Here is a 14,324-nt window from a genome sequence, read left to right on the forward strand (position 1 = left end):
TTGTCATTTTAAATTATTATAAAGTGAAACTATTCCGCTTTCCACCGACAGAAAATATGGAAACGGGTTTCTCCGCTCGCGTTTCTCCATTTCTGTTCGAATAACACAGCTGAAAACTCATCACTTATAATTTTTATACTCATATGAACGAAAAACGTACATATATATATTTAATAAACACATAGTTTTGTGTCTAATTCTATTTAACGGGATGATATTTTATAAAAGCCCGTTAAAAAAATTATAATTCCCTAGAAATTTCTAGCTTTGCAAAGTTTGTCCTCCTGTTCATTTTTGAATTATCAATTTACTTGCATAAATTAATCTGAAAAGATTTCTTCCTTTTTTAATCTTGCGATAATATATTATCAACATAGCACAAGAAATTCAAACGTCAGATTAAAGCAAATTTATTATTCATTAATTACGATATTTGTGCAAATGATGTAAAGATTTCTGTCAACGAAAAATAGAGAGCAAAAAATCTCGTGAAAGAAGAGATATAACATAATATTTCTATTGAAGGAGTTTGTAGATGATCCGAAGAAAGCTGTCGAGAAAGCGGTTCATGAGCGTTGAAGCAAAATAATTGCTTCACGATAATAAATCCGTTATTTGAAGAGGAAAATACGAACGGGAAACAGTTCGATATGATATTAAAATCGCGTCTGCTTTGATCATCAATATCAATACCAATTGGTTTAGTTTTCACGCACACATACATACATTTTATGTATCCGATACTGTTGCCATGCGAAGAAAAAATATAATAGCAAATTCATTTATTGTAAAAGGTACAAATGTATGATACTGCGCAGTGAAATGTGATACAAATTGTAATGTTATCTTGTACATGTAATTTAATTATATTACAAGTATTTATTGTATACATATACATGTGTATGTAATATTTGTAAAATAATTCTAAAATTACATTTACAATATCATGTTACATTTTGTATCACGTTTCAATATATTAGTTGAAGCTATATCCACATTAACGATTTTGTTATTATTAAAGTATTAACACATAATCCTAAGACAATTCGTCATCGTTACATCTAGATAAAATTATTTAAAAAATCTTTCTTTATGATTTATACCTCGTAATATCGAAGTTCATAATTTTAGAATATCTTTTAGTGAATCTATCAAATCTATCAAACAAAATTGTATAAAATTAAAATTTATGATTTGTTGATTTACCGATTCATGTGCTCTCACCTAGCGGGTATAACCATCGCGACTGTCTGTTTTACAAAGAACGGTCTTAAAGTATAATTTAGCTTTTAACGAGTGAAATGACAAGGAATGAACCGACAAGGATGTGGTAAGAAAGGACGTGGAAGAGAGAAACAAAGGATAAGAGAGACCACGATATAGCTTTAGCCGACCAGAAGGTTCTTCTCAAAACTTCGAAATTTATTCCTGCGTTAAACGCCGCGCGTCTTGGAAAACTTACCGCGTGTTTGCTCGCAGCCTCCGACCGAAATGATTATGCTATAATAATGATATTGTTAGTTGGAAACGTGCCGGGATTGCTGAAGGACTGCCGGGGTTTGCTGTTTGAAAAAATAACAGGTAATGTTCGCCCTCGCCCGTGATGTAATTAATGCTCGTTTGGAAAACTTCACCTGTAGTACACACGCGCGTACTTTGAGAGTAACATTTTATATGCGATTTTCCCTAAAGTTATTTTATTCGTGTCGAAAACATTTGTTACATCCTTCTCTCAACGTATTATTTTCCATGAAATTTTATAAAATTTATCAAAATTTATCATGTACCAAATTATTTTTTCTAGCAATTCATTTAGATGTATAATTCCGACGAAAATTCCCGTAAAAATATTAGCGAGCTCGAGACAATCAACATAATCGAATGTTCGTCATTTATTCGGTACAAGACAAGCATTGTTAGCGAGACTACATAGCGTCTGTTACGTGCTAACTACCGTAATCTCTGATACGCCGAATGCATTTGTAAGGGGAAGCTAAGTGCGGTCCGAAGTTTAGAAAGTTAGTATCACGATATGCGCCCTGTTAGAAACGGCTTCGCCATAACACGATGGCTTGACAAGAGTCGGGGGATGGGAAGGTATTAAGAACCAACATAATTATCAATTTACATGAATCGTTCGTCTAACTAAACATAGAGTTTAGTTAGGAACCGATAAATCATGTAAATGAATTTTGACGTATATATTTTTTAATAGTTACGTTGCTATATGTATATGATGTTAATTGATTATGGTATATATCAATTATACGTGTACGTCTCTTCGATCGTTGTCGGATTTATTGCATTCAATTAAACACAGAATTTGATGTATATTGAGCGGATATTTTTATGAATTCATGTAGATAGCGCGAAATAAAAATGGTTACTTTAATAAATATTAATAATTTTTTAACCTTGATTCTTCAATTTTCAAAAAGCTCACAAAATTTTAAAGTTAATGTTAACATCTTAATTCAGATTTTGTTTATTTTTTCAAAACCGTACAGTCATATCTAAAATAATCAAGTTTTCTATTAATTAATAATTATCTAAAAAATAACATTACTTTTTTTTAAATAATTTCTTGGAATTGCGATCCATGTGTATGTATTTTCTTGGAATTTATTGCGTAACTGTATTTATACATGCCATGCTAGTACGACATGGTTTAAAACAATAGGATTAAAGTCATAAATTGGCGATTTACAAAATGTTGACATCAAACATTTACGGGTCAACTTAAAGAAAAAAATTCGTAATCGAAAATCTTCAAAACAAGACTTACAAATTGCGATTAGAAAAGAATAAAGACAAATAAAACACGCGCATGAAATCCACTTGTAGAAAACTACTAACGAATTTACCAAAAAAATATTGCAGAAGTCATGAAACAAACATAATAAAATATTAAATAGTGATAATTTATTAATAAACAAATATGTTAATAAATTTGTCGCATTTATTTTGATTTACATACTAAGAGTTATGAAATTTAAAGAATGCCTAATAATTTTGGACATGGCTACATGCATTCTCGATGCATTCTCTACTGAATGCAAGAAAGCTAATATCTGCACGATTTAATTACTTACGTTTTTATTAATGACATGCAAGATTAAATGACTAAAAATTTATAGCGAAGAAAGTTACGTGCGAAAAACTTTTTTGAGGACTTAAACAATTTGAAGAATGGACGAAACTTTCGTCGATGGAACATTCACTCACCTGCACCATTAACGAGATCGCCACCAGTCCCTGACTTTTATGCTGTGCCTCGCTCATATTGTGATACAGTTCGGCGTTAAAGCCATAGACTTGTATCTGCAACAGAAAACCACAAAGAAATTACTTCCCGGTGGAATCGTGTCGTGAGCATAATCGTATCTAACGCGATCACGCCGACAAATTCTGCCCCCGCACGAACAAATTCTCTAGTTTAGATTCCGGAACATTTCGTGCCCGACGACGCGACGTACCTCGTCGTTTCCCCCCGTTTCCCCATACTTCTATCTCCCTTCGAGATCGACTCGCTACAATCACGTCTCTGGTCGACCATTGCCGACTTTACTGCAGCTAATTAAACGACTAAACCCTCGATGTATTAAATATTAAGTTTTTCATACAAAATGCAGATAATAAATAAAAATTCTTTATAAAAAAAGACATTAATGATTTTATCGTATTCAGGAGGTCAAGATTTACAAAAATTATTTCTTTCACACCTTTTTGAGCAAAATCGGTCTCTTTTTAACATCGTCCTTTATTTATGTTTTAAGAAGTTAGTAAATTCACATTTGAGTCTTTTATATCTTCTTATCTTTATAAATCCTTAACTTTATATACGGATATTGTTAAAAAATGAAGAAAACGATGAAAGATTCCAGAATGTGATCTGCATGTTCGAGGTATATTTGGTTCCGTCTTTTATGCCCTGAATAAATATTCCAAGAATATTTATCGAACACATACCTATTAAATCACATTCTTACGCGAGTATATAAATCTTCAGAGGCACCAAGATTCTTAAGCGCATACCATATGTGGATGCACTTTTCCTTTGACATTTTTGTGCGCCTTCTTACGTTAGAATCTTCGTTTTTAGTAAACGGAAATATTCTCTCATAGTATGCACACTTTTTATAGAAATATTGAACTTTTGTGAGAATAAAGTTTTCTTCGATACCTGATCATATCGCACTTTTAACATTTCACCTCTGCCTTCGTACTTCCTGTATATATAAAATATAATATCAAATATGTATTATTGTTACAACAAATATTCTTTTTCGTTGCAACTGCTACAAGATTTAATAACAAGGATCGCGACTTATTGTTTTAGAACAAAAATCTGCGTGAATAAGTGTATGCAGGTAAGTCGCAAGATGGGATCTATCGCGTGCACACAGGAGAGTAGCGTTCAGTTTATAGAGAAATGGAAACCAAGTCGCTCGTAAAATGTATCTTGTTTTTGGAACATACATCTCGTTTCGTGTCTCATTTCCTGCGAATGTCACATGCTATAAGTTTTGTATGCTGGATAAGGCGCGGAAAAGACACCGACGACGTGTACGTGTCTTTCTCGCGAAGAAAAGGATTTCGCCGCGATCGCTTTTCTTTACAATATTTTCTCTCTCCCTCCTTTTCATCCCCTCTTTCTTTTCACCCACTCTTTCTCTCTCTCTCTCTCTCTCTTTCTTGTAGTTCCCTCTTTGTTTTCCTACCATCCTGTCCTTCTTCACTGTATCTGTATACCTATTTTCCTTCTGCAGGTAATGGCATTGCAACGGCACTTCCGGTTGTGCCTAAGGCATCTGAAATGTCCGCGACGCGCGAGTTCTTCTTCAAAGACGTCAGGATATACTGCTACAGCGCGACAGATAGGGGCGAGGATGTGAAAAAGGAGGGATACGGGGATAAGAGAAATATGTGAGAAAGAAAAAGATAAGGCGACGCGACAAGAAGCGGGAGGATTGCTGAGAGTGAGTGTAAATCCACTGCGTCTGATCAAAGTACGACTCGTACTACTAGGAATAGGAAAGATTCTCTCCTTCTTCTCATTTTCGTAAAATTCTTCCGTACCGACCGCTTTCTTCAGTACGGCGTCCTCTCATCGTTTCTGCCTTTTAGCAGGATATATTTTTCTCTTAGTAACTTCTTCGCTCATCGAAGAAGGAATCTCTCTCTTTCTTTCTTTCTCACTTTTTTCATCACGCAATCAAAAAAATTGTATATTGTTTCAAATGCAATTCTGTTCCAATTAGATGAAATTAGATCTAATCAAAATTTTATTATAATCTAGTTTTGCTCACCAATTTTCAATGCTCAATGCACTTTTTGTGATTTCATTCTCGCTTGTCGATATTGTATCAATAAACTATCATGTACCGATGAAAGTTCATCTGATCGAAATAGAATTTTGATTAGATATTAAAAAATTGTATATCGTGTTTCAAGTGCAATTCTATTTTACACTATAGATATAATTAAATTCAATCAAAATTCTATTTCGATCAGATGAAGTAGCATCGGTACATGATAGACGGTTTATAGATGGCAGTTTATTAATACAATATTAATGTGGCGAGAATAAATTAAGAAAAATGTATGCATATTAATAAGTTTTGAAAATTGAAGAGTAAAAATAAACTATAAAGCACTATGATTGTATGCGCTTATCCAATATTAAGCAAATAATTAAGAATATGGATGATATATTTAATTCATATATGCAAACATTTATAGACATGTAATAATAATATTATTCCAGATATTTAATCTTCATCAATTCTTCTATATAAAAATAATCCATAATATTGATAAAAAATTAATACTTGTTCTCATTGAAATCATTAAGAATTCTGCTAACTACACATTTATGCGACTTTTGTGTCAATTAATTCTTATTTTACTTTGCTCATTTCCTGTTATCTTAATTTGAGCCTCTAAGATAAACATAATAATGAAACTGGGAATAAAGTTAATTCCATCGATCTAACTTTCCAACAAGGAACTTAAGAAAGAAGAAATTATGTGAATCAGCAAAGTGACTTATTTCGACGTTTGATTGACGGTTTTTACATGCAAACTGAAAGTTTCAATATTTATCGCGGGTAAACAGAAGTGGAAGTTAGGTACGAAAACAGCAGTCTGTGGAGAGTTCAGGGAGCATTCATTCAAACTTCATGAAATTTAATGCACGAATATATTTCAAGAATCTACGACTGATTTTATAAGGAAAATCAAGTACTTAACTACAATTTTTACCAAAATATTTTAAGTAATAAAATTTAATCACTTTAATTATACGTATTGATTAGCTATTTAAAGATTTTGTATAATTAATACTCAAGACTTAAAAAAATCAGTATTTTTATCTTTTTTTTCTTAAAAAGTACCTGATAATAAATTTAAATATTTGCAATTACAAATTTTGCATGTAATGCAAATGTATTTATAATTAATTGCATGTCAGAATAAATTTTAATTTATTAAAGTTAAAATAGTCGAATATTTTTTACTACGAGGGGCACTATTTATATTTTGAGCCTAATAATAAAAAAACAGTAATTTATCATTAAAAATAACTTTATTGTTTTTCAAAATATTCTCCTTTATGATCTATACACTTTTACATGCGTTCGAACCACTTGTTTGCATCAATCGACACGAGCATCTTTTTGAGATTTTGTCAGATTATGTGGGATCCAACGAGAACAAACCTTTTTCACGGCTAAATGATCATGCAATATTTTATATATGCTGGTGGAACTAATGCTTAAGGTTGTCTCAATCTCACGGCATGTCACATGACGATCTTGCATTATTAGTTTTTGCACAGCATCAATGTTTTCTGACACAACTGATTTTGGACGACCTTCACGACTTTCGTCGGTGAGCGAACGGCGACCACGATTAAATTCGTTATACCAGCGTTTCACAGTGACAAAGGATGGGGCTTTATCGCCAAAAGTGGAAGTAAGTTGATCGATGCACTCCTGTCTTGATAATCCACGTCGAAAGTCGTAATAAATCATTGCACGAAAATTTTCACGAGTTAATTCCATTTTTTCGCTGAGACACAATTTTCAAGTGACTGTAAACAATTCAAATCGCGCTCAAATAACAAAACGTTCTGAAGAAGATTATGGTAAAAAATGTCAAACTTTCTAGTGGAAACGTCAGATGTTGCCAAGGCTCAAAATATAAGTAGTGCCCCTCGTATTTATTAATGTTAATAAATAATAGGATAATGTAAATAAATAAATAAGATTCTCTTCTAGTAACTTTTTTCTTTTAGGTTACCTTGTACGACCAGTCAATAAGATCGAAGAGAGAAATTGTTATTAAGAAGTATTCTGTCGACAAATCAGCTTTCAGTATGCTCATTATATTATCGCTGATACAGATCGTAACAACTTTGCTCGAAGTATTATAAAGTCACATTACAAATATCTTTCACATTTTAAGTCCCTTTCCTTTTATCCAAAATAATTTATACACTATACAAAATTCCGTTTTGTATCGAAATATCGAACACGAGCATACTAACTTAATGTTAGTAAAATAGTTTTGTGCTAAAGGCTATATAAGAATTACATAACGTTTTAAATTGATTATGCAAGAACGTGTAATAAAAACTGTTATATAATTTTTGCGCGATATAAAGTATTTGTTAAGAAAGAAGTAGAATAGTCCGTGTGACAAATAAAAGACATTCCACTGACATTCTTTTTCACGTTTTTCAGGCACGAGTTTTTATTCAGAAATACGACGTGCCTCCCTTCGTCCTTCCATTATCCCAAGCCGGGATAAAATTCTGCGGCTCTTATCTACACGGCGATCCCGAAATTCGTTGTCACGGGCGAGCAAAATCCTACTTGACGACCGAGCCAAGGCGGTATATAGCCAAGCTTTCTGAAATTTGCTACGCCCTGGAAATTCGGAATTCACCGCGGGTAACCCGCGAAGTGCCGAGCTGGCCCTCTCTTCCTCTGAGCATCTTCACTTCACGTGTACCATCCGATCTCGACGTATCTTCTGCACTCTGCCTCTCATCCCGACCCGATGCCTCCTTCACGACCAGCCTCTTCGTGCTTTACCCGCCACTTTGCCCGCCACTAGAGCATAATCACCACCCTCTATGAAGACTGCGACGAGCCCGCAAACACAGCCGCGCATTCGGTAAACGCATTATCCTCTCTTTAAGCGGTCTCGACGACAGTCTCGGTGAAGATAATTTTTACGTGCATCTGAAGTTAATCGTCATCGAGGAACGGATTAACAAAAAATACTACGTGTACCAACTTCATGAAGAGGTGTCGTTAATGCTTACGATATCCTTGAGAGAACAACGTCGTAATTTAATTTAAGTAATATAATTTGCCGTAAAGATAATATTACTGTATTTTTGTTTCTCAACGTCTGAATGATTGATTCTTATGTATTTTTAGCTACTGAAAAAGAATATAAAGTTAAAAATGTTCCATACAGATTTTAAGAAATTAATGACATCATTTTTAAAAAAATTATAAATAATTTATAATTTTTTTCTTTTACTTTCAATATATGCCAATAAATTTTATTATTTTAATATCACTTAAAATTGTACATGTATAATAAAAGGGCTTTACCATTACATTAATTTTCATATATATATTGTAAAAAGATATTTAAATTTCTTATATTGAATTAAATATACCGTAAAACTTATACATAAAAAATTCAAAGCAGAATTTTAAAAAATTGAAGTATAACGAAGCTTTTTAAAAAGCATATTTTTTTTTTATGTAAAAGCCAGTAAAAAATATCTGTTGTTGAGAAACAAAAAGTTATTCCACTATCATATTGTATTTATCATATTGTATGTAAAGAGAGGAATCGCCCAATTTTCGACATACATCATTAAAATAATTTTACGTGAAAAAGAACGCGAGTAATTGGACAAGTCTTAGTTTTTAAAAAGCTCTTTACAGTTTACGTATATATAGCAAGTTTTAACGATATTAAATATGCTAGTTTTTATATCTCTAAATATAACTGATTTAATTTTGCGCTCCACTAACTGCGCTTAACCTTTGTTTGCTCTGTACGATTTTCTTTTAATATCGAATATGCAATATCAGATTTATTTTATGTTACAGTAATTCGATACGACATTGTACATATACGGCACCGGCATAACAGTAATAGCAACTGATCCGACGACACTAGTTAACCTATTGGCCTGGACCTGCACGAGGCTATCTTGCAGTTGCAATGCAAGCTACCCGACTGGACACACGAAATTGTCTCGTATGCAAACTTTGTCCGGATCTGATTACAAACAGTCCCCATCGCCTTCGCAAGCAGCAGTTCCTGTATTAACTACATCGAATGTATAAACTTCTGTTTTAAATACAAATAAGAGAGAAGAAAGCCATTTTCAGTCAGAGCAGGTGCTTAATATTCATATGATAAAAATATATAAATACAATCAGTTCAATTAGACTGTAAAGAATAATTTCACAATTAAATTACTTGTTCGTCGATTTATAACAATAGCATCCTAAAAATCTGTATTATAAAATAGCTTATTGCGAAAAATATCACCTCAGCTGGGATTTGACTTTATTTTAACCTATCACTTCTCTATAGCCGCACATTCATACTTAAAAAAAAAAAGGAGAAAGGAAAATTTTCCGATAAATTCGGATCTACGAAAATCAAATCATAAGCGTTGAGATAAAAGAGAAATCTATTTTTCCCTTAATTGATACGCTCTCGTATTCATAGCGTTATACACGTCCTTTCAGCGCCGTGCCTGTACTTTGGTAGCAGGTGTGATAACGCCCTGCGAGTCACGGCCGATATGAATATTCGATACGCGCGGTTCATTCGTTGGGTGCATCAAGTGTGAAATCAGCGAGTGCCATCGCGAGGGGGTGAACGTACTAAACTGAAAAATCGGCACCTCGGGACAGGCGAGATCGTTTATATGAGGGACGTTCGCTGAACAGTTATAAAATATCAAATTTAGAATCGATTTTTTTTCTCCCTAAATTGGCACGGAAACCGAATGATGAAATATAAAGTCAGAATTTATAAATAAATTGCAATCGAAGAATTAAAATATCTCGATTCGAAACAGAATATCATTATGAATAGCAAATTATAATGCATTGTTAATATAATCCCTGTTCAATAAATCAAAGATCGAAAATAAAGTGGACTTATCGACTCTTAATTTTTCGCTTCAATGCTCCGAATTATAATTACAGAAGATTTAAACTTCATATTATGTCCAATTTAATCCTATATTGCAGTGTACGTGCAACAAAACGTAACAAACGATTAGCCGTAAGCAAATAAACCGTAGCCAATAAAATAAGTAGATTAAAACTCGTGCTCCGATAAACTTAATAAGGACAGCATGTCATATTGCCGTCATAATTAAAAATTCAATATTGTCGATCGAAAAGTAGCAAAATTATATTAAACCAGAATAACGAAACATTTGAATATCTCTTTTTGAAGATTCATTTTCTCCGTACACTTAGACATTCGCGAAAATCAATTTTTTAATAATACAGAAGATAACGTACAGTCAAAATGGATGGAAACAGACGAAATATCATAAATAAAACTGCCTTGATAGGTGAATTAAATAATAATAATATAAAATAATTCTCTTAAGCAAGATCTCCTGAAGCACTCAAATTGACAAGTCCGTTAAATATAAGTACCCCTTAAATCAACAAAAAATTCATACTTTTCATAGATTAATTATCCCTTTTTTGACACCACAGACATAATAAGAACAGACTGTGCATTTTTATGAAATTGCCATGATCGATTTAGAAAAAGTGAGATAATTTGAAAAATATGTTCTCTCTCTCTCTCTCTCTACTATTACTCTTTACTATGGCTGTTCTTCTTATTTGTAATAGTTTATATTCTCTATTTCTTTTTGTTTTCTTTAATTTTTTACACTTTTGTTGCTAATTGCTCTATTTTAAAATTTTTAGAGGACTTACTCTCAAACTAAAATAAACGTTCAATCACTCAATTTCTCTCTCTCTCTCTCTCTCTCTCTCTCTGTCCCTAAAATATCGAGCTGAAGAAAGATGCCGATCAAGTCGAAGAAAATGTTCACGGACTACTGAATAGGGGAAATATCCACTGGATCCGCAAATACCGATTATAGGACTAATAAGTAAAGATGCGCCAAACGCAGGTCGTTTTTTACTGTTTGACGCAAAGTTACCGTTGCGATCTCACGTTGCGTCATTACTTTTTCTCAGATTTGCGAAGACATGCATCAAGGATAATTCACGCATTAGGGGATGCGCTTATGGCGTTCTTGCGGCCTATGGGCATGCCATCACGATTTCTAGCACAATGCGCTATTCTACTGTGATAGATATACAGCTGTAATGCCGCGCTGCCATCCCCTTACCACCGACCCTTCTACCCAGTGGCTCTATATTAACCTACGAGTGCCGACTGCACAGACACGAATACCTATACGGTCTATACGGACACAGCGACGTGACAATACACGCCGGGATACGCGTGCATTAATATGTAGATGCGTATACGTGTGCACACAGCCGTCTGAGAATTCCTACTATTCATATGTAGATGCGTCTTGCGTCATTTTGCTTGAAAAACCGCCAAGTACTCCATTACCGTCCAAGCGTTACGTTGCTTTACGGATATGCCCGTTATATCGTGTCGGCAGTTAATTGAATGCGAGGGATTATACTTTCAAATTATTGCTAATTACGTTTTAGCGTCGTTAATACGGTTAACCCCGCGGAACGGCGTGTAAAAAGCCTTTCTTTGCGACGGGCGGATTATCGTCTATCTCTGTTTGTCCAGGACTTTCGGCTACCGCATTTTCACGTCAGTCCACGTCAACATGAGGAAGAAAAACGTTTTCTACAATATAAATTCCAATTTCCCCATCATTTCAAATATCATATTTATAACACTTACAACAACTGACAGTCGCCGTCGATTACCGCCAGCGGTTTTCGTTCAATTAAATCAATTATCACATTTCGAGAGAACTGCGGATATTTTAATAAAAGGCAAATAACGTATACATTCGCGTGTGTTCGAGAGGCCGCGTAGTTCCGGTAAAAAAAAATTATATACATGTATATATAATAATATAGTGTAAACACAAAATTAATTAATAAGTTTCCGAAGCGGAGCAAGCGTTCGTTACATCATTCCGCGATCCAATTAAGTCGGATCAATATCACGATTATTAATTTATTCATCGGAATTAGAAAGGCTCGCTCTCGACGTATACGCAACACTAGCCGTTGTAAAATTTTAATGACGTTCAAAGTAGACGTCGAGATGCGGCATCCCGCCGAGAGTCACGATGACAGGGGAACGATGGAGGGCTTTATGTGTGGGGAAAAAAAAGCCGTGAGAGAGCACTGTTCTCCCTCCTCGGCCCCAGCGCGCCGGTGACCTTTTAGCACAAACCGGAAGTAAGGGTGGTGCTCATGACAACACACAATCGCGACGCGACGAGGGTCGTTCAACTATAAACGACCACTACAATTACGGAAACGCGCGCTAGGCCCTCTCGACTGGTTAAAGCTCTGCACCGAATAATTAAATGAATATACGCTACCATTTCGGATTTCCCTTTATTCCACCATACGTTTAGCACGCGCTCGTGACCCGCAGCCACATTCCCCTAAAAAGAGTTTCGATGTAAACTTAATGACGAAGCTGAAAAATTAACAAATTGAGGGAGAATTCCTAAAAGTTTTCGTGAAATATATAAATATAATGTTACAACAATGGATACAAAGGTATTAAATAATTACATGGAGTTTATTACCATTCTCTATTGTTTGATCGTTTTAATTTCTCGTAAAAAATATTCATACGATTTCGTAGAGAAAAATCGCCGATACGGACATAGGTCTCCTATAGAGATACTCCCTTATTTCTTGGAAACTAACTATTGCGCTTTATTAATACTGATAAAAACAATCTGTTTCTTGTAAAACAACACAAAGTATGCATAAATGAATGAAAAACGTTTTATGTAGAAGTGAAAAGATTCTAGAAAATTTTATATACATTTACTTGTAAGTATTCTGTACAGACTCCTGTGAAAGAAAAAGAATAAGAATATATATTATATAATATTACTGCCTACTGTGTCAGTTTTGGAGCCTATTTTGTCAGATATTCATTTTTGCATATCTTAATTCAATTATTGCAAAATTGTAAAAAGTATTATAAAAACTGCTATATTATCTGATAAAAAACACTTTCTAGTTGTATTTATGTTTCTAAAATTTTACTTTTATCTTTTGTTTAAAAAATATTATATCCAAAAACAAAGTGGTATGTCGGTATCGGCGCTTTTCTTCTATTAAGAAGCCATCCTCTACTAAGAATGCGTTTAATTGCATAGATGTTTAAGATGATTGCTGACGATCATTAATTAATTAGTAAATAAACACTAAACGTAGGCTAACGTTTAAGGAAATTTTGTCATCTTTGTCCATTTGGAAGATCCATTTGCGTGATGAAGTACACCGATAACGACGGGTGGCTAAGGTATTAGCGTCCTTCCAGACAATTTTGAACGGCCGCGTTCCATGGGCTGGACGCCATGCAGAAATTAAACCAATTATGCCTGTCAATTTGTGTACGCTCTGGTGGCATAATCATAGCACTCGAATCCCATGCCACGTTGTTTGACCATTAGCGGGTATACCGGCTGTCAGAGTGCCGTTCCTATCAAAAGGACCCTCGGTATTCTACGTCGCATTTACACTGCCACCGTTCTGTTTCGATTTTGGTGCCAAAATTAATCGGTCGATTGCTTAAATTGAAATCGTGCGGAAAATAATCAATCATGAAATGTATTCTAAAAAGGAAAACAACAGAGGGAGAGGGCGAAAGAGAGAAAATATCATGTCAGAAAATATCATCGCAAAAATCACAATCTAATATTTCCGTTTCAACGAGCTCATTTGATAATTACATTTCTAAAAATTAATAGCAAACAAGCGCGATAATAAGATCTTTTGACATTTTTTTTTAAAGATAAACATTTATCTATATATATAAAAAACAAAACCAATAAGATAGCATTTTGTCATTTACGTGTATGTAAATAGATCTAATTTAATTAAAATAGGAAACTTTTAATTAGCAAATTATCGGTGCAGTAAAGTTTTAATTATTTTCTTCATCAAGCGGAACTTAAATTTTAGCTAGTATAAAAACCAAACGCAACTTGCAAAATGTTCCTTGCTACGAAATTGCTTATAGCATAAATTTTTAATTATTTGAGCAAAATC

General features: G+C 33.9%; 1 protein-coding gene across 3 annotated transcripts in view; it reads right to left on the reverse strand.

The window, feature by feature from the left end:
• CARPA (Carbonic anhydrase-related protein A) overlaps positions 1 to 14,324 on the reverse strand; it is a 180,583-nt gene that overhangs the window by 27,037 nt on the left and 139,222 nt on the right. For all 3 annotated transcript variants that reach the window (XM_018455771.1, XM_018455770.1, XM_018455769.1), the window contains exon 5: positions 3,226 to 3,321. In XM_018455771.1, coding sequence (XP_018311273.1) covers positions 3,226 to 3,321 — 96 coding nt within the window. The remainder of the gene's footprint in view (positions 1 to 3,225; positions 3,322 to 14,324) is intronic.

The sequence above is a fragment of the Mycetomoellerius zeteki genome, unplaced genomic scaffold (assembly GCF_001594055.1).
Source record: "Mycetomoellerius zeteki isolate Tzet28-1 unplaced genomic scaffold, Tzet1.0 scaffold51, whole genome shotgun sequence".
Classification (NCBI taxonomy): Eukaryota; Metazoa; Arthropoda; class Insecta; order Hymenoptera; family Formicidae; genus Mycetomoellerius; species Mycetomoellerius zeteki.